General features: G+C 35.8%; 1 protein-coding gene across 3 annotated transcripts in view; it reads right to left on the bottom strand.

Moving 5' to 3' along the window:
• The window catches only part of CCDC148 (coiled-coil domain containing 148), a 536,518-nt gene that overhangs the window by 436,965 nt on the left and 72,433 nt on the right, over nt 1–27,120 (bottom strand). For all 3 annotated transcript variants that reach the window (XM_070476172.1, XM_070476173.1, XM_020883117.2), the window contains exons 3-7: nt 19,565–19,627; nt 18,066–18,187; nt 10,714–10,817; nt 610–692; nt 271–422 (exon numbers count right to left, since the gene is read on the bottom strand). In XM_070476172.1, the coding sequence (XP_070332273.1) occupies nt 271–422; nt 610–692; nt 10,714–10,817; nt 18,066–18,187; nt 19,565–19,625 (522 nt within the window). In that variant the 5' untranslated portion in view covers nt 19,626–19,627. The remainder of the gene's footprint in view (nt 1–270; nt 423–609; nt 693–10,713; nt 10,818–18,065; nt 18,188–19,564; nt 19,628–27,120) is intronic.

The following is a 27,120-nucleotide window of genomic DNA, read 5'->3' as shown; positions in this document are numbered from 1 at the left end:
CCCTGGCCAGTGGGAACCCTGAGGGGATTTACCAGGAGGATGATTTAATCCCTGTCTCTAGGATAGGATCTCAGAAAACACGAGGAGGAGCAGAAAGGAGGAAAGCAAGGTTATGAGGTTATTGTAGCATTTCTAGGCGAGAAATGAGCGTGTTTGGACAGATTCAGGGCTAGAATTTGCTATACCTTCTATTTAAGCACACAAAACATACACGTTCATCTCAGACTCTTCCAAATATAACATTAGTAAAAGTAAAGGAGATATACTGACCTCTTCCAATACTTTCACAGAGTTAGATTCACTGTATGAGTGTGAATACTGTGAAACGTGATGCTGTCTGTATTTTAGATCTTCTCTCAATTGCTGAATAGGATTTATTACATTTTTAAGATATGTGCACCATTGTTCTGATAACTCCTGTTCTATGGTGAAACAAAATCAAAGCAACACATTATTAAGTTTCTTCACGAACATGTCATTAAGATGCAGATTTTTTTGATTCCTTAAGAAAAAACAAACAGCATTTAATATTAAAAGAAAATGAAATGTGTGGCCCACTTTCATCTTTAAAACAAAACTCCCCTTTAAATGTGAAAAAACAAAACCTACCAAAATTCATAAGGTCAGAAAGACATTCAGTTCCAATGTTCTTTTCATTGAATAAGGATTTTATCTCAGATTCCATTTTGTATCTGAAATAGACATTATCTTAATCAATTATATTATAATCATAAACATATATACAAGTTAAATAACTAGCAGTAGAAATAGTCAATCTAATGTGGTTTCATTCACCTGTACATTAATTCAGACAGCATACCACATTCCTAACATTGATTAGATAATCTCCAGGACACTGAGATAGACAGAAGTATGGCTGCATACCTCAGAAGTAACAAAATTAGCAAGGCAAGGACAGGATACATCCTTGCACTATTTCAGGTGGAGAGAGCAGTGGGAAGTGGGGAGCCACTGAGGGATATTAAGCTGACCACACCAATTCAGATCTGTGTTTCAGAAAGATTTCCAAGGCAACAAGATGGAGGATGGGCTGAAAGGAGGGTGGTTAATAAAAATGGAAGATGAAGAGGAGATTAGGCAAACCTGGACCAATAAGTAGGTCATTTAAAAAGTTCAGAGATGAGAAAGTCCTGACCTAGGGAGATGGAAGTAAAAGTATATATTTTATATACCAAAAATATAATAAATCTTAATAAATTTTTGCTATATTATGTAAATATAGTCATTTAAGAGTGAAACTATAACCAGCACTAAATGGACATAAAAATACTGTACTCAATCTCTTATTTATGTCAGGTTTAATAAAAATCATAAAAAGAGTTTTGATTTATTATGATTGTTAAGATGCAATAACTTAAATGGCATAAAATAAGAAAATAACAACAATTGTAACACTTTAATATGATTATTTTTATTTTTGTATGTAAGTTTCTAGCCTTCGTCAACATGCATGAATGTTTTAAACACTTGTAATTATAGCCTATCTACCATTTTACATTAAGACTTTTTGAAAACTAATTTTAATAATAATAAATATTTATTTATTCTAGTAATTTTTGTAATTATTGTTTACCTTAGTGGCTGTATGATATTCTATTTTATATATGTGCCATCATCTTTTAAGCCAATTTACAAATATGAGACAAGGGTTTTGTTTACATGTATAAAGGAGGGGGTGCTACTGTAGATGACACTATTTCTTTAGCATCTGGTCTTAGTCAAAAGTTTTTTTAAGATTACATATGAAATTGATGGGACTGGATGCCATGATCATAAACATGGCATTTAGTCCCATCATTTCATGGCAAATAGATGGGGAAAAAATGGAAACAGTGACAGACTTAATTTTGGGGACTCCAAAATCACTGCAGATGGTGACTGCAGCCATGAAATTAAAAGACACTTACTCCTTGGAAGAAAAGCTATGACCAACCTAGACAGCATATTAAAAATCAGAGACATTACTTTGCCAACAAAGGTCCATCTAGTCAAAGCTATGGTTTCTTCAGTAGTCATATATGGATGTGACAGTTGGACTATAAAGAAAGCTGAGTGCCAAAGAATTGATGCTTTTGAACTGTGGTGTTGGAGAAGACTCTTGAGAGTCCCTTGGACAGCAAGGAGATGCAACCAGTCCATCCTAAAGGAAATCAGTCCTGACTATTCATTGGAAGGACTGATGCTGAAGCTAAATCTCCAATACTTTGGACACCTGATGCAAAGAATTTACTCATTTGAAAAGGCCCTGATGCTGGGAAAGATTGAAAGCGGGAGGAGAAGGGGATGACAGAGGATGAAATAGTTGGATTGCATCACCAACTCGATGTACATGAGTTTGAGCAAGCTTCAGGAATTGGTTATAGACAAGGGAGGCTGGCATGCTACAGTACCTGGGGTTGCAAAGAGTCGGACATGACTGAGTGACTGAACTGATGAACTTGATATACTGAGAATGGGTGCATGATAGTGGAGTATACCCAGAAGTTATTTCATAACATATTTTTAAAAAATATTTATTTGGCTGCATCAGGTCTTCATTGAATCATTTGGGATTTTTTCTTACAGTTGCAGTACAAGGGCTTAATTGCCCTGTGGCATTTGGCATCCTATTCCCAACTAGGGATCGAACTTGCACTCTCTCCATTGCAAGGCACGTTCTTTTCTTTTCTTTCTTTAATTGCAGGCTAATTACAATATTGTGGTGGTTTTTGCCATACATTCACATGAATCAGCCATAGGTGTACATGTATTCCCCATCCTGAACACCCCTCCCACCTCCCTCTTCATCCCATCCCTCAGGGTCATCCCAGTGCACCAGGCCTGAGCACCCTGTCTCATGCCTTAAACCTGACTGGTAATCTATTTCACATATGATGATATACATGTTTCAATGCTATTTGCTCAAATCATCCCACTCTCGCCTTCTCTCACAGAGTCCAAGAGTCTGTTTTTACCTTTGTGTCTCTCTTGCTGTCTCACATATAGGGTCATCATTACCATCTTTCTAGATTCCATATATATGCGTTAATATACAGTATTGGTGTTTTTCTTTCTGACTTACTTCACTCTGTATAATAGGCTCCAGTTTCATCCACCTCATTAGAACTGATTAAAATGCATTCTTTTTAATAGCTGAATAATATTCCATTGTGTATATGTACCACAGCTCTGCTGATGGCCATCTAGGTTGCTTCCATGTCCTGGCTATTGTAAACAGTGCTGCCATGAACCCTGGGGTACATGTGTCTCTTTCAGTTCTGGTTTCCTTGGTGTGTATGCCCAGCAGCAGGATTGCTGGGTCATATGGCAGTTCTATTTCCAGTTTTTTAAGGAATCCCCACACTGTTCTCCATAGTGGCTATACTAGTTTGCATTCCCACACTGTTCTCCATAGTGGCTATACTAGTTTGCATTCCCACACTGTTCTCCATAGTGGCTATACTAGTTTGCATTCCCACCAACAGTGTAAGAGGGTTCCTTTTTCTCTGCACCTTCTCCAGCATTTATTGCTTGTAGACTTTTTGATAATAGCCATTCTGATTGGCGTAGGTGGTACCTCATTGTTATTTTGATTTGCATTTCTCTGATAATGAGTGATGTTGACCATCTTTTCATGGGTTTATTAGCCATCTGTATGTCTTCTTTGGAGAAATGTCTATTTAGATCTTTGGCCCATTTTTTTTTATTGGATCACTTATTTTTCTGGAATTGAGCTACAGGAATTGCTTGTATATTTTTGAGATCAATTCTTTGTCAGTTGCTTTATTTGCTATTATTTTCTCCCATTCTGAAGGCTGTCTTTTCACCTTGCTTATAGTTTCCTTCATTGTGCAAAAGCTTTTAAGTTTAACTAGATCCCATTTGTTTATTTTTGCTTTTATTTCCATTACTCTGGGAGGTGGGTCATAGAGGATTCTGGTATGATTTACATTAGAGAGTGTTTTGCCTATGTTTTCCTCTAGGAGTTTTATAGTTCCTAGTCTTACATTTAGATCTTTTATCCATTTTGAGTTTATTTTTGTGTATGGTGTTAGAAAGGGCTCTAGTTTCATTCTTTTACAAGTGGTTGACCAGTTTTCCCAGCACCACTTGTTAAAAGAGATTGTCTTTTCTCCATTGTATATTCTTGCCTCCTTTGTCAAAGATAAGGTGTCCATAGGTGTGTGGATTTATCTCTGGGCTTTCTATTTTGTTCCATTGATCTGTGTTTCTGTCTTGATGCCTGTTGCTTTGTAGTATAGTCTGAAGTCAGGCAGGTTGATTCCCCCAGTTCCGTTCTTCTTTCTCAAGATTGCTTTGGCTATTTGAGGTTTTTTTATTTCCAAACAAATTGTGAAATTCTTTGTTCTAGTTCTCTGAAAAATACCATTGGTAGCTTGATAGGGATTGCATTGAATCTATAGATTACTTTGGGTAGTATACTCATTTTCACTATATTGATTCTTTCAATCCACAAACATGGTATATTTCTCCAACTATTTGTGCCATCTTTTATGTCTTTCATTGGTGTTTTATAGTTGCAAGGCACATTCTTAACCACTGAAACACCAGGGAAGTTTTACTTAGATATTTTAAACAAAAATATAGCACTTATAAATAATTTAGCTCAGTCCCCTTATATTTTCATCTTCCAGAAAGCCATAATAGAACATAAAAACCAACAGAACTGGCTTTGATCTTACAGGATGTCAATCTGCTACTATGCATGTAATAATTCTAGTACGCTCCATCCTGGCTTCCTAGATCAACAACCCTGACCCAACAGGCAAGACTAGTCTATTTCTCTAACCGTCCTAATTGGCTAAAAAATCCAGAAGCAAGTACTACAAGACAAACTTGTGAATATACATTGTTTCTCAAATCATGTCCTATAAAACAGAAACATCAATAAGATGTTAGAGAAAACTGGGAAATGGTGAACTAATCAGATAAGTTTACACAGTGCTGGATTTTTCAGAAACTTGATGCTAAAGTGCATTGAGAGTCTCCAAAAAGGGGTGAAATATGAAATATCTTCCTAATTATGGGACAAGGAAATTCTCTATTCTCCATGGAGCATCTTGAAGAATATATTTGTTTTGTAGAATTTGATTTAGGAAATATAGATAAAAATGGCAACAGGCTCAAAGGCATTAAAATTGGTAACTCTTGGGAGGAGAATCCTGCCTGTTCACCACTGACATGTAGACTTAGTACCACGTGTTCACCAAGTCAAAACTCTGCAGCAAATATTATTGCCTCTGCATCTGAAGATGGGACAAATTGAAGGCAACTTTCCTTGTCTAAATTTGCCAATTTAAGTACTTCCTACTGCTACTTAACCTGTCCTCTGGTACCACTGAATATGATGATACTACAAAAATTCTCCTGAGTTTTTGTGTGACGGTTTGCCTACAGGATATATTAATCTACTTCCTAGATAAACCCAGTTGCAATGCAACCTCTCACAAGATAAACCAGCCTGGTGAGGACACATTTGAGCTCTCAGGACTACTGAGAGTATGACTCAGAAGTCCTGAGAGTATGACTCTCGGGAGTCATATTCCTCCTACTTTCATACTCCTTGCCCTTCCAAGATGCTGCCAAAGTTCCAGGTATAGTAGAATCAGTCTCCTTAAGACATCAAAAATTACCCAGAGCCTCCTGGTATTTCTGGGGCAAAGTTACCAATTTAGGCAGAACAGGTAAAACATGGGGCAGTGGAGAGTGGTTGAGTCAAAAGCCATTTATGCAAATAACAGCACAGTGGCAAGGACTGTGAAAGATGGAGTAAGAGAGGATGTTAAAGTTCCTTCATTGGAACTAACAGACAGAAGATCAGCAGAAAATGAGGGCACCAGACAGGCCAAAGGCCAGAGATCTACCCCTCCACTAAGGAAGGAATTCAGCAGTGCAGACAATTGGGGACCTCAGACTATCTGTTTGATTGGCTTTTCTCTCTTGTAAGAGTCTGTCCCAATTTCTGTGTACCAGAGAAGGCAGGGAAGGAAATCTCACAATAACCGGCTAAGGGATGAACTCTGAGTAAATTCTCAGATGGCCTGAGTCACACAGTGTGGATACTGGTCTCATTTTCATATTTAAAGATACTTTTCCAGACAATATTTAATTATTGGTAAAACCTCATGATATTTTCTGGATAAAGGTGTTATTTTTAAAATAATGCTTTAAAACTAAAATTATGAGTAAATGACCACATATATTTCTAAAAGAAACTATAGTAAAAGTAGTAAGGCTTACAAATAAACCTCTCAAACTTTATTATTCAAAAGTTCTTATTAAACTAATAATTTTTTTCTTTACCACATGGCCAATATAAATAACTTCCTAATCTCTAAACCAGTCATTCTGAAACAAGGACGAAAGCACTCCTGCCAAAGTGTATCAAGGTCTTCAAGGGGGTATAGTTTGGAAACCATGGTAATAGTAAACATAATTTTATAAATTTAAATATAAAATATAATTTTATAGTTTGAAATTTTAATCATCTAACCTTCTAATGATAGATTTCAAAGAACTAAGTTCAGGGAAATGCCTTACTTTTTTTTTCCTAGCAAGGCTAGACCAATTAGCTCTCAGGTGATGTGAATGGACTCCACTAGAAAAAAAGAAAAAGCTGCTCAGATCCATGTTCAATGAGCCTAGGAGTTGAAGGCAAATGATTCAATACCACCTCCACATGAACTAGCTGATTTACCTTCTGCAGATAACTTTAATTCTCTTAACCTCAAGGTTCCCAACTCTAAAATTAGGATAACAATGATACCTAATCTGCAGGGTCATTGTAAGGATTAAATGAAACAAAGCATGTAAAGTACTGAACATACTACCTGAAAGTGAAGTGAAAGTGTTAGCCACTCAGCCATGTCTGACTCTTTGCAACCACCATAGCGTGTAGCCCACCAGATTCCTCAGTCCATGGAATTCTCCAGGCAAGATTACTAGGGTGGGTAGCCATTCTCTTCTCCAGGGGATCTTCTCAATTCAGGGATCAAACCCAGGCCTCCCACACTGCAGGCGGATTATTTACTGTCTCAGCCACCAGGGACACTCCAACATACTATTTAAATTCAGTTCAGTCGCTCAGTCATGTCCCCATGAATCGCAGCACGCCAGGCCTCCCTGTCCATCACCAACTCCTAGAGCTTACTCAACTCATGTCCATCGAGTCGGTGATGCCATCCAGCCATCTCATCTTCTGTTGTCCCCTTCTCCTCCTGCCCCCAATCCCTCCCAGCATCAGGGTCTTTTCCAATCAGTCAACTCTTCACATGAGGTGGCCAAAGTACTGGAGTTTCAACTTCAGCATCAATCCTTCCAATGAACACCCAGGACTTATCTCCTTTAGGATGGACTGGTTGGATCTTCTTGCAGTCCAAGGGACTCTCAAGAGTCTTTTCCAACACCAGAGTTCAAAAGCAACAATTCTTTGGCGCTCAGCTTTCTTCACAGTCCAATTCTCACATCCATATATGACTACTGGAAAAAACCATAGCTTTGACTAGATGGGCCTTTTTGGCAAAGCAATGTCTCTGCTTTTTAATATGCTATCTAGGTTGGTCAAAGCTTTCCTTCCAAGAAGTAAGCGTCTTTTAATTTCATGGCTGCAGTCACCATCTGCAGTGATTTTGGAGCCCCCCAAAATAAAGTCTGACACTGTTTCCACTGTTTCCCTACCTATTTCCCATGAAGTGATGGGACCAGATGCCATGATCTTAGTTTTCTGAATGTTGAGTTTTAAGCCAACTTTTTCACTCTCCTCTTTCACTTTCATCAAGAGGCTTTTTAGTTCCTCTTCACTTTCTGCCATAAGGGTGGTATCATCTGCATATCTGAGGTTATTGATATTTCTCCCGGCAATCTTGATTCCAGCTTGTGCTTCTTTCAGCCCAGCATTTCTCATGATGTACTCTGCATATAAGTTAAATAAGCAGGGTGACAATATACAGCGTTGACCTACTCCTTTTCCTATTTGGAACCAGTCTGTTCTTCCATGTCCAGTTCTAACTGCTGCTTCCTGACCTGCATATAGGTTTCTCAAGAGGCAGGTCAGGTGGTCTGGTATTGCTGTCTCTTTCAGAATTTTCCAGTTTATTGTGATCCACATAGTCAAAGGCTTTGGCATAGTCAATAAAGCAGAAATATGTGTTTTTCTGGAACTCTCTGGCTTTTTCGATGATCCAGCAGATGTTGGCAATTTGATCTCTGGTTCCTCTGCCTTGTCTAAAACCAGCTTGAACATCTGGAAGTTCACAGTTTACATATTGCTGAAGCCTGGCTTGGAGAATTTTGAGCATTACTTTACTAGCATGTGAGATGAGTGCAATTGTGCGGTAGTTTGAGCATTCTTTGGCATTGCCTTTCTATGGGAATGGAATGAAAACTGAACTTTTCCAGTCCTGTGGCCATGGCTGAGTTTTCCAAATTTGCTGGCATATCGAGTGCAGCACTTTCACAGCATTATCTTTCAGGATTTGAAATAGCTCAACTGGAATTCCATCACTTCCATCAGCTTTGTTTGTAGTGATGCTTTCTAAGGCCCGCTTGACTTCACATTCCAGGATGTCTGGCTCTAGGTGAGTGATCACACCATCGTGATTATCTGGGTCATGAAGATCTTTTTTGTACAGTTCTTCTGTGTATTCTTGCCATCTCTTCTTAATATCTTCTGCTTCTGTTAGGTCCATACAATTTCTGTCCTTTATCGATCCCATCTTTGCATGAAATGTTCCCTTGGTATCTCTAATTTTCTTGAAGAGATCTCTAGTCTTTCTTGGTATATACTAAATTACCCAGCAAAAGCTAGATGCCACTGGAAGCCCTTATCTTCTGGGGACCTGAGATTTTTAAATGAAGTCTCTTATGGTGATACATAAAAATATTTTACTTTCAATCTTATGTTAAAAGGGAATGTAGATTTTAAAGAACAAGAGACACAGAGTTTAAACTCCTGATTTTCTGGTGGTCCTTAAATTCTTGAACTTTTAGCCATTTCTTGAAATTTCTTTCCATCACTAGTAGTTTTTAATTTCACTGACTACACATTGAAATTAGCCTACATTCTAGAATAACACAGAAAGTTATCTTGGAATTCTTCTTGTTTATCCTATTTCAGTTCTCACAAGTTGCAAGACAATGTTGTTACTTGAATATTCCTCATTTCCATCATCTTTGTGTCATTCCAGTTAGCCCGAAAGAATTACTTTCCATAATAATATGTATATGCCTCTTTTATCTACCTCAAGAATAACATATACACACAGGAAGAAGGATATGGAATAGCCAAGATAACTTTCTCCAGCGTCTTTATGTTTGAGCCTGCTTCAGTGAGCACCATAATTAAAACTTCCTATTGGCTTTCATTTTTCAATTACGCAAATCTAAAAAGAAAATTTGCCAATGGGCTCAAACATTATCTCCATAAAAGGTGATATTTTGAGGGATAAGATGGATATGATTTGTTTTCATTTTGGAAATATGAATGAGAAAATCTATATAATTTTTCTCTAAGTTATATAATAATTTAAAACTATTTCCATTCATGAGCCTTTTATGTCACATGTAGGAATCACTTTCCAGAATAGGAAACTCCTATAATATGAAAAGCATGTATGCCAAAAATAAAGTTAATGGTATTAATACTTGGGAAATTTAGCTTAGAATGAGACCACAAAAATTTTCTGCATTTTATAAAATATATGCTTACAGGTATATATTTTTTAAAGCATACTTTATAAATACCACCATCATTAAAACTAATATATATGCCCCCAAAGGAGGGGAAACACATCTGCCTCCTTTTCCTGCCTTGACCTTTGAAAAGGAATTTCTCTCTCAAAGATTACATTTAAGACCAAGTATATAATATGGCTCAGTTGGTAAAGAATCTGTCTGCAATACAGGAGACCTGGGTTCAATTCCTGGGTCAGGAAGATCCCCTGGAGAAAGAAATGGCAACCCACTCTAGTATTCTTGCCTGGAGAATCCCATGGACAGGGGAGCCCAGAAGGCTACAGTTCATCACAAGAGTCGGACACAATTTGTGACTAAACCACCACCACATAAAATCATTATTTTGTTTTAATTTATCTTGAAGTGACTGCTGAAAATAACAGAAAAAGTCAAAAATCCAAGTTGAATTAGTTTTGATGCAGCTACATTTAGAAATCACTCAATTTGAATCCCTTACTTCATTTACTGGAAACATCTATCTCTTTCTATTTATCCTAGGTAAAGATGAATATGATGGTATGTTTGTCTCCAAGAAGTTTACCACTTTTTAAGAAGACAAATATGTAAGCATAACATTATAATCCAATGTGCTAAAGTATAATGTAAATACAAGTATGAACAGGAGTGCAGAGAAGTAAGTGATTAGCAGATATAGAAGATTATCTCTTTTTTTCGAAGGAAAGGAAATGTATTAATAGATTAATATATTTACCAGATTCCAAATAAAACTGAAGAAATGAAAGGGTTCCTTTTTTATTTTTTGAAAAAATTGTATTGGAGTATAGCTGCTTTACAGTGAAAAAGGAAAGGATTTAATTTGATTTACTGTCCAATTCAACTATAATGTTACATTTTGATTATAATGGTTTAATTAAAATAGAAAGTTACAGAACATCTACCTAGATAAGTGCAACTCAGTAATTCCTGCATGTTCTTATTGAGATTTCTCTCAGTTCTTACCTGACTTCATTTAGCCTTTGGTGTTCTTGCCACCACACTTGCTTGTGTTGCTTTATTAGTGTTTGTTCTTTAGATAACTTTGAAGTCTGCACTGTTTTTCTGATCTAGATTCAGAGGAACAAAAGAGAAGCAATTCTGATGTTTTTTAAGTGTTTCCAAAATAAAAATGTTGAATTTTTATTTTCTAAGTTAAATACTTTCTCTTTCTCAATCCTATTCATGCATTTTCTAACACTAGCATCTTTCTAAAGAAAGGTATTTTCCTTTCTTTAGAAAGGAAAAAAATCTATTTTCCACACATACAATAAATAATACCTTATTCATCTCACTCAAGGAAAACTTGCATGAATATTCTATATATTTTCTTGCCTTTTTATACATCTTCCCTACCAAGCATCATAATATCATTATTCTTATTTTACAGATGAGGACTCTGAAGTTCAAGTAAGTTAAAAAACTTGGTCAAGACCATCAAGGTCGTAAATATCAGAATCACATAGAACCTTGGTGTTTGGATTGGTTTTATGCAACCCTTCAGCACAGGATGGGAAAAAAGTCATTGGATAAGTTATTAGGAGGACTGGCCTTAGTTTCAGCATCTACTAGAAATATGACCTTGAATTGTATGTACAATTTTAATCTTTTGACTCCATGACTTTGTAAATAAAGTTTTTTAAAACTTCAGGCAAATCTTTATTTGAAGGTATTAAACAAGGAAATAGTGAAAAAGAGCACTGAAACCCAAATTTTCAAATCAATTTAAATTTTTCCAAATTTTATGACTTTTCAAAAAAAAATGTAGTACATAATTCATGCTTTGGGGTTTCTGCTAATAAGCTATGTCAGGCTTGGGTCTGTTTGCCTTAAGATCCATTCTTGGCCAGCTCCCTCATCTGCTCCACATCAGAGAGCAGCCTGTGTTTCTCAGACACCCCTGAAACTGCCTTCCAGCTGGGTTCAGCCAAAGGGATACACTGGTAGTGGGTGATTGGAGGGAGGGAGGAAAGGCGAGCCAAAGGATTATTCACTCCTCTCTACTCTCAGAGGAGTCTCCAGAAGCACCTGCATTTTCTCCATTGCACCAACATTTCCTGACAGTTCTACCCTGGTTCCAGCTATCTCTGGGTAATCGCAGCCTATGGGGTGTGCTACAACCTTGCTTTTGCTAAATGGCCCTCCAACCCAGGCAAGAGAATGACCTCCTTCTGCTGTAATCCCTATATTGGTTCACAGCCCTTTGGCTTCTCAGCTCCATCACCTGCGTAACTATTTCCTGCATTAACAACCCCCCTATTCTAAATCCTTGAGTATTTGTCTGTCTCATGGTTAGACTCTGACTGACACTGAACTTGTGTATTTATATATGCTGAACTTGTGTATTTCATATCAATACTTTAAAATATCTATAAAAGTGCTCATCTCAAATCAGAAACTCAATGAAATATGCATATTTTATATTTTCACTGCTACTAGAATACTCAGTACTCTGAAAGCTTTAAGAGATCAATACTGAAGATATAAAAACTTCAGAAGAGAAACTCTAAAAAGACTCTGTATAATGCATGCTATTTCTAGCTGTCATTCACTGATTATTATAACCTTGAGTTTATCTTTCTGCTTTTCTGGTTACTGATTCAAAATTAGGAGTATAAGAAAACAAAATAACCCAAGCATCATTTTAAAAAACACAAAGTCAAATCTTAAGAGTGCTACAATTATGAAATTTTGGAGAAAAGTATATTTAAATCAGAACAGGTCATTGCAGAAAAACACACAGCCATCTCTATTTCACTGAAAAAATAAAAGTACATATGTAGTGTTTCTAAATTCAGACACTCTTGTGTTTGCTTGAAGAATGCCTAAAACTCATTCCAACTATTTGCCATCTATATTCTCTGGAGTTTGTTGCATCAGGCAAAACTTTAAAAATTAGATTTCTTTGACATATTTGGTCCATATTGTAAAAAAAATTAAAACACATTGGTGAAAGATGTAGACAGATTTTTATAGCTTAAAAAAATCAATGCTGTTGCCTGTGGACCCAGGGAAAGACCAATTAGGTAGACTATAAAAGTCAAAATAAAGCTACTATTTTTCACTAGACACTTCCAATATTTTGTAGAACATCCTGACTTCTTTGTAAATTCACTCACTGACTCTCCTTCTATCCTCAGGCCAAAAAACTTTTTTTAAAAAAAGAAAAGTTTTTAAAAAATAAAATGATTTAATGTTGTATCTTTATCAATAGAGTAATTTCTAGATGATTCCAGTTCAGTTTGCTGAAAAATAAGCCATCTGAAGTCAATATTTAAGGTAGATGATTATTTATGCAGAATGCTGATGAATTAAAAATTATAAAAGTAATACATTCATTAAAACATCAGAAAGTAGAGGTTTTCTTTGCAGTTTACTGTGATGAGCCAAGATAATAAAACCCTAAATGCTGGGGCTAAGTCACTTCAGTCGTGTCTGACCCTGTGCAACCCCGTAGATGGCAGCCCACCAGGCTCCTCCGTCCCTGGGATTCTCCAGGCAAGAATACTGGAGTGGGCTGCCATTTCCTTCTCCAATTACTGCATGCATGCTAAGTCACTTCAGTCATGTCTGACTCTGTGCGACCCCATGGACAGCAGCCCACCAGGCTCCTCTGTCCATGGGATTCTCCAGGCAAGAGTACTGGAGTGGGTTGCCATTTCCATCTCCCAAAACCCTAAATAGGCACCTAAAAGTCCTATGGGCCAGATGACCCATCTTTAGGTAGAAGCAGCAGTAATTAGTAGACAATTTAAGTGCTGGCTACATATGCCTGTGTCAAAATTCACTGACTTGTACACTTTAGATTTGTGTACTTCACTATATGTGAGTGATAACTCAATGAAAACTGTCAAAATTAAAAATTACACTAAGATGTCATTCCTCGTCTAACATCACATTGGCAAAAATTCAAATGTTCAACAAAACACTATGATGTGAGGCTATGGGAAAACATGCTCTCTCTTACATTGCAAGTAGGAATGCAAAATGATGCAAACTCCCATAGAAGGGAATTTGGAGTTTCACATGGATCTACCCTTTGACCGAGGAATCATACCTATACTATCTACCTGAAAACTATATTGGCCAAAGTATAAAAAGATAAATAAACTAAGCTATCCATTGCAGCACTGTTTGTAATGAAAAAAGACAAGCACAGAGATTCTGTCAATGTGTTCTTACCAAAATAAATTGAACTTGAATTTCATCAAGTCTCTGCAAATAACTACCAATCACTGGAAATACAAGACATAGGAAAATATGTTTAATGACACTACCAGGATATAATCAGCAAAATCCAGACTATAAGAAACTATAAAGGACAAATATTATAATTTCTTCAAAAACTAAATTATAAGAATATAAGAGGATGGAGGAGGAAACCTTACAAAAGTAAATATCAATTATAATATATAGATATTATTTAGATGCTAATTTGAAAAAATGTGAAAAAATTAGAGAAAATCAGAGAGATTTAACATCAATTATTTGAAATTATTAAGAAATCATTAACATTTTAATACTCATAGTATTATAGGGTTTGGGATTTTATAGCCCTAATCTTTTAAAGATACCTACTGAAATAATTATGGTGAATATTATAATATCTGAGATTTGATTCAAAATAATCTGTTATAAAGGGAAATTGTAGATGAGAGTACAGCGGAAACAATGGTCAAGAGTTGTTAATAGTTTAACGGGGATAATATCATGTGGCGATTAATAACTCCATTCACTCTAATGTTGCAATTGTCCATATTGTAACATATTTTACAACTGTAATTTTATTCTTGCAATTGTCCATATAGTAATGTTTTTAAAAACAAGAAATAGTAGATGGATTACTTGAGCTAGACAAGAAGAAATATTCATTCTTGCTAAGCAAAGAAATTCAAATAAAGATAATTGTAAATATCTCTTTTGTACTTAAATTGGGAATGAAGAGTTAACATTTAATTTACCAAAAATTGGTCTTGATTTTCTGCCCATCTCTACTCTTTGGCTTCAGGTCTCAGCCTTTGAAAGACTAGATTACTCAATGTGAGCACTGGCATCTTATCTAGCATACCATAACTTGTGCATGATCAATAACATAGCAATTATATAGGTCACTATCACATTAAATCAGTATAACAATGTCAGCAAATCAGGGAAGTCTCCTGAATTTACTGTTAGTTAAAAATACTTATTGTTAACTGCTTTTCAAATATAGGTAAGCATTCTAGATGTAAGTTGAAGCAAAAATCTTATGTCCATTAAATGTTAACATTCTATCATTCAGGTTAAGTATGTTTACATTTAATATTGCCACAGTAAAGTACTGTAGTAACTAACAATGATCATTAAAGCTGTTAATTTCATGTGCAAAAAATAAGCACATTCAATTAGTAAAAAAAAATGGGAACTGTCTGATAATTAATATAAATATTAAGAGAGAATGTTAACTATTTAACACTAAGAAGAATAAAATATAATTTTTTAGCCAACATATTTTACAAAAAGTTAAATAATAATATAAGAAAGGATAACAGAGACAGTGTTATCATAATTCTAGCTGGTGTAGGTTATTTGATATATTAACATTCATAACATTAAACAAAATAAATCTGAAGAATTATTTTTAATTTTCCGTTATCTAACTCCATCTAGGCCATGAGTCTTTCAAGAAAAGTCCTATTTGGGAATTCTTCACATCCTTAGAAGAAGAAATTAAAAGCAAAATGTCAACTTGATATCTCTAAATTAAATGAGAAAGGAAGGATCCAAAAATCATGAAAACAACATTCCCAATACATCTTCCTTATAAAATAAAAAAAAAAGTGAAATTTGTAGAAAGGAAAGAAGACTGTTAGAAAATGATGAGGTATCCAGGACACATTTTGTTCTCACTGGTGAAAATTCAAAACAATAGATTTTATAAAAATGCTTTAAATGGACAATTCTTTATTATGATGAATCTATGGATACCTAAAAATGAAAGCAAAAAAAGCTTTCCAATATGATTGCTACAGACACTTTCAGTACTGAACCATATTTGGTAGTTTAAAGCAAGAGATTTCTTTGAGATTTGCCAAGCTATGAATCCCGGATAACAAGTTTTTTCTATAAAATATGTAACTAAAAAGCGTCTTCGTAAATTATATTCTGTGAACAAAAAGGTACTTGATGTTATTTAAAATATTGATTGTGGATGGTTATTTGTTTAACCTCACAAATGAATAACACAATAACCAGAGAAGCAGCCTAGTTAGCTGACAGTACTAGGAAATTATTATCCCTGTATTTAGTGCCAAACTTTAAAAATCACCTTAATAATTTAAAAATGTTTATTCTTTGATAGCAATTCTATCCTCAAAGAGAAATTCACTTTGACCAAATATTGATTTTTAACATTCAGTCATTCCCCATTCAAATATGGGGAATCATCCAAAATATGGGGAATCATCCAAAATACGTATCTGGTTTTACACAGACATTCTTCAAGCAGATGGTCAGCACCCCTAACCCTTGCAATGCTCAAGAGTCAACTGTACATTTTCCAATACTGAAAAGGGCATAGATAAAATGTTTGCAGTGACATATTTGTTACAATAGTACTTTGGGAGAGAACTAATAAACATTCATACTTTTTGGCCCAGACATCTCAGTCATGGGAATTTATCCACATAAGGTGTCTATGCATAAAGATATTTATGGAAATATGATTTTCAATATCAAAAACTGGATACAAGGTAAATATCCAATAATTGGGATGTGATAAAGTAAGCATCTTTTTCTTCTTGGAGTAGTTATCACTCCTGTTTTGTTGGCTAATACTTATTGTCCTTGGGATCCCAATTCAATGTCACTTCCTTAGAAAAGCCTTCCTTTCCACCCAATTAGTATCAAGTTCTGTTATTGTACATCAGACATTTCTTTTGTTTGTTTTTTGGGGGGGTGAATTTAGTTTATACTTAGTATGGGCTTGCTAGGTGACATCAGTGGTAAAGAACCCTCCTGCCAGTGCAGGAGACTTAAGAGACCCAGGTTCAATCTGCTGGTTGGGAAGGTCCTCTGGAGGAGGGCATGGCAACGCACTCCAGTATTCTAGCTGGGAGAATCCCATGGACAGAGGAACCTGGCAGGCTATAATCCGTAGGGTCATAAAGTGTCAGACATGACTGAAGCAACTTAGCATATACGCAGGCACATTCTTAGTACTACTAATTTCATTTCAGGGCTTATTTGATAAATACTCGCTTCTATTCTTCCTCTCTCCTGAAAATATTACACCCCATGAGGGTAGGTGTTGTATTATGCTCACCACTGTACATTCAAGGCACACAGTAAATATTTATTATATGTATAAGTGTGTACAATGGTAGATATACAATGGATTAGCACACAAGTCAGAAATATGAAAATGGCTTATTAGAATGATAGTCATATAAGAGATTTTCCCATAAATTCTCTTTGAACGTCCTGATAACATTAAATTATTTTAAAGTTGTATCTGAAACAGATAATGCCCAACATTTTAAGTGGTCTCCTTAGCTTGAGGGGACATAGCTCATGAATATATGGTAATTTCTCCAGAATAGGGTAACAAATGCGCCTTGAAATCATGACAGTTGCCTTTTCAAAAAGATATTAACAATAAAAAGCAATGCAAAGCTAATATAGCACAAAATATTAAATACACACAAAAGTTTGTAAATTGCTTGGTGTGTTGCTTCGCCCACCGAAATTTTTGGATGCAACCAAGCAATGGAAATGCTACTTATAAAGTATTCTATTATTTGGATAAGAGGGAAATATATTGCGTGAGTGATCCTAAACTCATCCATGGTCCTAAAATATTGTGCACAATCACTTGGAATGTTAACCTCTTTCAAATCTAGTTGAGGTTCACCTTTTCTTAGATCAAGGCAAAAAGAGAATTCTAGAAAAGAGACACCTGGGGGCATATTTTGTGCTGCAGAAAGAGCTGTAAATTAGATGATAAGCCATGGCTAGCACTTATTAGCATTTTTAAATTTTTTAGACTATGTTAGAAATTGTTGAAAGCTAATGAAATAGCTATCTTTCTAAAAATAAAGTTGAATTCAGGCTTCATGGGATTGTTACAAACATTAAATGAGTCATGCATGTAAGCTACACAGCACAAGGTCTGAGAGTATTCAATAAATGTCCCCATTCACTATTACCAATAGTTGGAAGGTTCTAAAAACTACTTAGAATGTTATTTATTTTCACATTTCATTGTAAATATCATTTTACTTCCCAGCAATTCAATTTTCCAAAACTATTAGTAGAAAACACACATACACGACTCTAACCTTTAGCTCTGTAGAGGCAGAAGCTAACTTTTTTGCTTCAGTTAATGCATGCAATTGTTGGTAGTCTACTGGTTTATACTTGGTGCTTCTAATTTCATTTTTCATATGAAATATCAGATTATCTGTTTTTCATCAAAAACAGAAAATGACAAAGAAACAGGGTTATGTTATTGGAAGTCAAAATAGAGTTTTGGCAACATGTTGACTACTAGTCTTATTTTTAAACATTTTAAAGCAAATATAAGAAGTAATATATTATAATATTCATAGTATATTTGAAATTCTATTTCTAGAAATTTAAAAAATATTACCACTATATTTCTTGAACAAAATTACTTCTAAAAGAACATAAAAGGAATACTTTCATTTGTTAATATATTGAGGATTTTAGAAAATTATATTGTCAAGTTACAAAGTGTGATCATTTTTTTTATTTACAATGTGTTAGTCATTAACCGTTAAGTATTTAAGTATCATGTTCATATGAATCAAATTAAGTAAATATAACTTTTAAAGTCATAGTTGCATTTTTAACCTAGAAAAATTGATTCAATTAAATACAAAAGAGGTTGAAACTGATAGCTAAGAAATTTAATAGGCCAGATAAGATAAAAATGACATAAAATGTGTGGGCAGGCATTCTCCATCCAACTATAAAAAATGTCCTAGTTTAGCTTGATATTAACTATTTTGATAAAATAAAATATAAGTAGAGGATAGACAAGGCTATGGTTTTTCCAATAGTCATGTATGGGTGTGAGAGTTGGACTGTGAAGAAAGCTGAGTGCCGAAAAATTGATGCTTTTGAACTGTGGTGCTGGAGAAGACTCTTGAGAGTCCCTTGGACTCTCCAACCAGTCCATCCTAAAGGAGATCAGTCCTGGGTGTTCATTGGAAGGTCTGTTGTTGAAGCTGAAACTCCAATACTTTGGCCACCTGATGCAAAGAGCTGACTCACTTGAAAAGACCCTGATGCTGGGAAAGATTGAAGGCGGGAGGAGAAGGGGACGACAGAGGTTGAGGTGGTTGGAAGGTATCACCGACTCAATGGACATGAATTTGAGTAAACTCCGGGAGTTGGTGATGGACAGGGAGGCCTGGTATGCTGTGGTTCATGGGGTCGCAAAGAGTCAGACACGCCTGAGTGACTGAACTGAACTGAACCCCAAGGCCAAGAAACATGAAGTATAAAAATTTGAGTAATTCAAGCAATATTACCTCAATGATGTGAAAAATTCACCTGTGCAATGTAAAGCAACTAAGATTTATTAAGTATATCATGGGTCACAAGACAGTAAGAAGGCTCCAAACAACTTAAGGCCAAGCACAGTGAAGGAAAGAATGACTGGTCTGATTATTGTGAAGAAACCGAAGAAATTTTCACTATGTCCAAAAAAATGAACCTTCCATTATTAAAATTTTGAAGATCAACATTCCAGTTTTACATCACCCATAATCTACCATAAACCATAAAATAAGCTTAGAAGTAGGAAAAATACCTGAGCTATCATTTTTCTGAATCGTCATGAATAGTTGGTCTCTTTTATTCATGTTTTCCATACCTGTCAAGGAAACAAAAGAGAGCTAAAATTTTACAATGTTATTTTAAAACCTGTTTTAAAGAAATGTTCACTGTAGTGATTGTTGAAATCAAGTTCCAGGACTGGGTGCCATAACTCTTTGTATTTTATTAAAATTTGTTTCTCTTTGCTCCTAGAAGCCTCCTCCCATTAGTTTTTTCCTCTTTGTGCTTTTCCTGGTCTTGGTTTTTCTTCTTCCAATCTCTTACCTCTCTCAGATTGTCCCAGAGACTGGTAAATATTTCATGATTTAAAAATTGTGTATGTTTTTTATCTTGAGTTCTCTGGAGGAAAGCAAGCGCATAAATTACAAAATAAAGCAGCTAGACAAATTACTTACTACTTCTCTTCAGCAACATGGGGATATGTCATCCACTTCTAGAGAGCATTTGATGCTTAGCTGTCACCTCCTCCAGGGTTGGACTCAGCTGCAGACAAAGGCCTCGCCAAGAGACACATCATTCCTGAAGCAACCCATACCCAAAGACAGAGTAAGGCAAGGAGGTAAGGCAAGCCCAACAGTTTGGGCTTAATGCAGGTCACTCTGATGGGTAATATTTGCTCCAGGGTCCTCTTTGGGGTTGACCCAGACTTTGTTGAACCTGCATGAAAACTGACTTTTTCTTTTGCCCAAGCTTGCTTCCTCCTTTCTTTCACAGGTATGCATCCCTGATAAATATCTAGCACCCCAAACTCTGTTTCAGCATCTCTTTCCTAAGAACCCAACCTGCAATAGCACTGAACGGAACCAACATCTTTTTATGGTACATCCAGGGCAAGATACTAGTCAAGTTGTTCCTCAAGAGACAGTACACATTTTTCATACATTTTTGTTTACTATCTACTAGGTTGAATTACCCATGTCTAGTGGTCTTTGCAGTAATGTAATCTTCTTAAATGGAAGAGAAATTAGCAAAAATCCATATTTTCAGAGACTCTGCCAAGTTACCAAGAATCATGATGATTGCTCAACAGTTTTAGGGGTAAGCCTCAATGTGTAATTTCTGTAGGGTCTCTGTTAAATAATTCTTTTTTTAAGTCTTTCATAAATTGACAACCCTCCTTACTGACTGGTGTTTACTCACACACATATCCTATCAATTAAGAGTCTTCTTTGTTCTAGAAGATTTTGCACATCCAATCTACCTGCATGGTCTCAGGCACCCATCACCTGGATAACAGCAGCATTCCACTTTGTACCCTTACAGTGCATCCTCCACACAACAGCCCAAGTAACCTTTTAAAAGCTCAAATCTGACCTTGCTTGAACCCCTTCAATGGTACCTATACCCTTTGAAATAGTATCCCAACTTCTTTAAATGATCTATAAGGTCCTGCATAATCTTGCCCTTGGTCATCTCTCTACCCACATTTTAATCACACCAGTCATTCTCTTTCTCAGACCTACCAAGTTCATTCTGCTTCAAGGTCATCCCACTTGTGGTTCTCTCTGTCTTAAAGACATTTCCTTCTTCTTTTTGCCTGTTTTGTTCCTTCTCAACCTTCAGCTTGACCAACATGTCACCTCTTCAGAGAGATCTTACCAGACTTTTCCATTTAAATAAGGAAGGACCCTTCTTTCTCTCTCATTCGATTCTCTTCATTTCCAGGATAATTTGTATTAGTCTTTACATTTTCATGCTTACTGATCTGATATCTGTCTCCCTCCATGCTTGTTTTATTTCTGATTGCATCCCCAGTCCCTGGCACAGAGTAGTAAGTGCTCAATATCTATTATTTGAGGAAATGAATAAAAGGTAGCTGGTGGTAGCTAGATATCTTCTAACTCCTCAAAAGAACTGAAACAACAATTCCTAAATTCACACTATAGCCTCACTCTCCTAATAATAACCTTGCAATTTTTAAAAAGGTGCTTTGATGTATAACCAACAGAGAAGAATGACAAGCTTAAATACCCTCAGGGCCATCCAGTTAGTTAAATGAGAGATGTGGGAAGATATACAACCATATGGAGTGCAGAAAACATGGAAAATTGATAAGTATTCCATGCCCAAAGATAATCAAATATGCATTTTTTTTTTCTTTTTCTAAAAACAAGTACTAAACAAATAAAGCAAACTCCAAAACAAATTTGTTCTTTTATTCAGCAGCCAGTTCCTGAGCTCTGGTCTACTCCTTTTCACATCTAGTTTTCATTTCATTCTCCCATGCATAATCAAACAGTAAAAGTTTGCATCTCCATCCAAGAAAGACCTCACCAGTTCCCTGACTGGTTTTAGTTTTCCCTCCTTGGAGTTGAGCACTCCCCAAAGATTTAGGATTGATTTCCTTGGGATTAAGATTATAAGATTGAGGCTCTAAAATAAGATGGGGTTTTGCAGATTTCATTTCGGTTACCTTGCGTGCATACTCAGTCGCTTTAGTCGTGTCTGACTCTTTGCAACTCTTTTGGACTGTAGCCCACCAGGCTCTTCTGTCCATGGGATTCTCCAGGCAAGAATACTGGAGTGGGTCATGCCCTTCTCCAGTTCAGTTACATTGGTCTGCCCCTATTTAACCTGTTCCTCCTGGTTTTCAGAGGAACATCATGAAAGCCACACCATGTTTCTCACCATTTCTACATAAGGAAGCAGAATTTGCCACCCTAAAATATGTCTCCTTAGAATAGTATTTTAAACTGGTCATTTTCTAGGAAACAGCAGACACAGAAAACACTCTAGGGGCTCACATTAACGTTTTTTAATGATAGGACCACTTGGCTGCTATATTCGTTCTTTCACTTGGAACAGAAGGTATCATTAATCATATAGAGGCTTTAACAAAATTTATGTAGCAGCTTAAAATAACAATAATCGGGCCAATAGCTTGCTAAGTTGGAAGTCTCCGTGACTAAATTGGGGTTCTATAGAATTCAATGCATGGCCCTCAAGAGTCTAACTGCTTCCCAGTGGGAAATTTGAACTATAATACACACTGAGTTAATGAGTTCTGGCTTTTTATACATGAAGTGTCTTCTGATGTAACTCGTCTTAACACACACATGTGAAGAATCAAATTTCTGCTCTGAATGATCCTCCTCCTAGTTTAGGGAAAATACTAGGAAAATGGTTTGGTTTAGGAAAATCTTGGCTTAAATCTTTACTAATGGCATTGTTACTCCAACAATTTTGATTACAATTTGTGTGCTTATGCCATTTCCACTTTATGCTTACTAGTGAATGTGTGAAAAATTCAAAGTGGCAACTTCAGCCCATAGTTAAAATGCTTTGGGCTGACTAATGGCTACTTGAATTTTCCACGTAAAATTTTCCATGTTAAATAATTTAAGAACACTTAGTTTTAGATATTATTCCATGTTCACATTATGCGACATTTTAGAAATTGCTTGTAGTGTTGTCAAAATGTTAAGTCTCTTAGATCTACCTGATTCCTGAAAACATTTTAAAATAATATACTTTCATGAGAAATTTACTATTCTGTAAGAAGAACATGTTGATATATAATATAATGATAGCCCTGTAGTTGCTAGAGGGCTGAAAAAAACATTTTGATATAATGTTAATTTTATCAGATATGATACAGAATCTAAACTTTAAAAAAAAAATTCACAACTTCAACTAGTCTCTACAGGGTAAGTGAACAATCAGGAGTTTTCTAGAGATGAGAACAAAATAGCCAAGAGACCATTTGTACAATAAGGCAATCTTCTACAGTGTTAAAATTTGTATTCTGTGACAGATATTGAACCTGGGCCCCCTGCATTGAGTGCCATCTTAGCTACTGGACCACCAGAAAGGCCCCATATTCTCTTTTAAATTCTAAGCTGAATGCACACATTACCTCTATAGTGAAACGTTATGTTTTGTAGTTGGTATAAGATAAAATTATTGCCCTGGAAAAACTAATGGAAACAAAGGGTAAATTATGAGAGCTAATAAAAATGATTACATAAAGTACTCAGTTACATTATAAATATCTCAAAATTAGACATAATGGGAAAAGATCTCATTCAAAACAGCAACCACGAGGACTTCCCTGGTGGTTCAGTGGTTCAGACTTCACCTTTCAGTACAGGGGTAAGGGTTAGTTAGATCCCTGATCAAGGAGCTAAGATCCCACATGCCTTGCCACCAAAGACCAAAACATAAAACAGAAACAATATTGTAACAAATTCAATAAAGACTATTGCAATATTTCACATACCAAAAAAAAAAAAAAAAAAATGGAAACAAAATAAACATCAAAAGGAGAGCAAGCAAACAAAACAAAGTATTGAGGTATAATCTGTACAAGAAGTTTATAGAACTCATAAGTTTGTAGAAATCATAAAGAACCACAACAAAATGTAGTACAGGAAATAAAGCTTGGATAGAGAGAAATTCTGTGTACCAAACATTTAATAGCGGCAAGTTTGGGGCAGTAGGATTATATTTGATTTTGATTTTTTCTTTTTGCTTGAGCAGTTTCTAAATTTTTCTCTTTTTAACAGATGAAAAACACATTTTAAAAAATACTAAGCAGGAACAAATAGTTTTTTCACTGTATTGGGGGAAATGCTACTGCAGTTTTCACATTTTACCAGTTTAAAAAGAAACAATTTCATGACACCAAGGAACTTTTAAAATGTGAACTTGTATATAGCAATATAGTTTTCCACTCTAATACTGAATTGAATTATTTCTTACTAACCTTTTTTTATTAAAAGACAAGATATATTAAGTACATTTGTAGAAGTTCACAGAGCTTGAAAACATTAGCATTAAAATATTTACAAGGTTGTAGTTTAATTCTCTATAAAGTGTTAGCTGCTCAGTCATGTCTGACTCTTTCCGACCTGATGGACTATAGCCTGCAAGGCTCCTCTGTCCATGGGAGAGGCAAGAACACCAGATTCTCCAGGCAAGAATTCTAGAGTGGGTAGCCATTCCCTTCTCCAGGGGATCTTCCCAACCCAGGGATTGAACCCAGGTGTCCTGCACTGCAGGCAGATTCTTTACCATCAGAGTCACTAGGGGAGCCTTAATTCTCTATAGGGAATAAATACATATATTAAGCTTTTTTTTTAACTATAAAAGTATTGGTTAAATAGCATCAAACTGTATAGAAAACTATAGGGTAAATAGTTTCCAGCACTTGTATTTAGCCCTAATAGTCATTTTTAATGTTTTGTTTTATAGTCTTTGAAAGACTTTTTTATGCATATAGAAGTACACATCCAGTTTTATACAAATGCAAGCATGATATATTTACAATTCAAAAGTTGCTTTTGTTTTTTCCTTCTTCTTCTTTTTTTTAACTACACCACCTGGCTTGTGGGATCTTAGTTTCCTGACCAGGAATTGAACTTGGGCCCTTGGCAGTGAGAGCACAGATTTCTAACCACTGGATTGACAGGGAATTCCTACAAGTTGCTTTTCATTTAATAAACTGATTATCTTTCTATATCACATTATTTATCTGTCCATGTTTATATATATACTTATCTTTAATGGCTATTAAATGACATACAGGTATGTCATATATATGTTACTATCATCATCATTATTAATATATATATATAATTTAACTAGTACAAGAATCCATGAAAGAAAATTTCAAAAAAATTCTGCCCTTTTACTGTAAAACCAGATCAATAATCAACGGAAATCTATAAAAATCTCTGCCCTTTTCAAAATTCTTATAAATTTGCTTATAAAGCAAATTCTATATGTATTCAACCTTTAAGAATTTTGCTATTTTTAAGTCTCTAATAGCTCAAAAAGGAGAGCTTAAATCAACACTGTTAATGAAAAGGATTCACATGCAAACCTAATTATCTCAAATGCTTTCCCAGTAAAAGTCTGGGGAGCAGAGTCAAGCAGAAAAAAGTATTAACTAAGGCAAGAAACCTAGAAATTTCTGAGGAACTTCAGATATCCACAGAGAGTGGAGAAAACTTTAGTGGAGCCACTCATGCCCTCACTTCTGCTACATCCTTAGAGTATTTCAATCATTTTAAAAGCTGGGAGAAAAAATGTATAAGCACCTAGTTTGAAGCAGCACAAAGTTGGAAAAAAGAGGGGGGCAAATTTGGGGGTGGGGGCGTATTTCCAGACACTGAGGTGGAGGGGGGTTAAATGAATTCATACAGCTTATATCGATAGTCTGAGAAATCTGACCAGAGTCATGACTGGCATTTTCAAGTTTAGGCCAAACAACTGGGGAAATTAAGTAATTATTTATGAAGAAATACTATTTTGTCCCTGTTTTATTCCCATAAAAGATAACACTGATCTTCTGTTATGAAAAAACTCACCACCTGTCCTGCTTACTTGACTTGCTACTTTGGACCTGCTTAACCTGAAGACTTTGTTACCTTTCTTGTGACACAATTTGGTAATCTACTTTCTTGTCCTGCATACCTGGACTTGAAGTGAGAGGCTTATCTGGTTCTTCCTTGCCCCCTTTACCCCTAACCCCTTCATCAGTAGAGGGGTATTATATAATTCACTCCCTGAAAATCATGTGTATAGATTTTTGCAATATTCTTTCATCTGTTCTCCTAGCCCCGGCTACTATCACACAAGTGCCTGAATGAGTGATGTCTCAAAAACCCAAGTATTTCTGTTTTCCCATTGCTTTCCAGACAAAGGTTCCAACTCTGCAGAGTTGACAAGGACCTCTTTCTTGACAAGGATACAACTCTTGCCTACTTAGCCCCTTTTATAGCCATCACCCCATACACAATCTATACTCCAGCCTTCCCAAACCATTTCCAGATCCCTGAACACACACAAAATGCCTCCCAGAGATTTTCACATTCTAGTCCACAAAAACCTGTGAATATGTTATGTTACACAGCAAAGGAGAATTAAGTGTAGCTAATCAGCTGATTTTACCTATGGAATATACCTGGAATTACACAAGTGAGCCCAATACAATCACTAGGATTCCTAGAAAGAGGAAGGCAGGAGAGTCATAGGAAGGAGATGTGACGACAGAAGCAGAGGTCAAAGAGAAGATTTGAAGATGCTACCCTGCTTACTTTGAAGATGGAGAAATGGGACCATGAGCCAAGGAATGCAGGGTTATCACTAGAAGCTAGGAAAGGCAAGGAAATATATTCAAATCTCCACAGAGCCTCCCAGAAGGCACATAAACCTACTGAAACCTGATTTCAACCCAGTGAGACTTTTTATGAACATCTGACAGACTTGTAAGAGAAATTTGTGTTAAGCTACTAATTTGTTATTTGTAATTTGTTATTTAGCAGTGGTAAACTGACAATTCTGCTGTTTCACACCTTCTGGCCTATGAAGGAAGGCCTTTCCTTTGTTGACCAATACCTTATTTTTCAGTCTCATTTTAAGCATCCCACTGGGGCTTTTCCTGATCCAGATTATGCTTGTTTTTCTTTCTTGTGCTACTATTACTGTACTTTGTATACCTCCATACTGATGCATTTATTCATTTCTTCAATGTTTATTGAATATCTATCTATCATATACTAAGGGGCTTCCCAGGTGGCTCAGTGG

Source organism: Odocoileus virginianus, chromosome 13 (assembly GCF_023699985.2).
Source record: "Odocoileus virginianus isolate 20LAN1187 ecotype Illinois chromosome 13, Ovbor_1.2, whole genome shotgun sequence".
Lineage (NCBI taxonomy): Eukaryota > Metazoa > Chordata > Mammalia > Artiodactyla > Cervidae > Odocoileus > Odocoileus virginianus.
The sequence above is the reverse complement of the archived record's forward strand: the minus strand, read 5'-3'. Positions and strand labels throughout refer to the sequence as shown.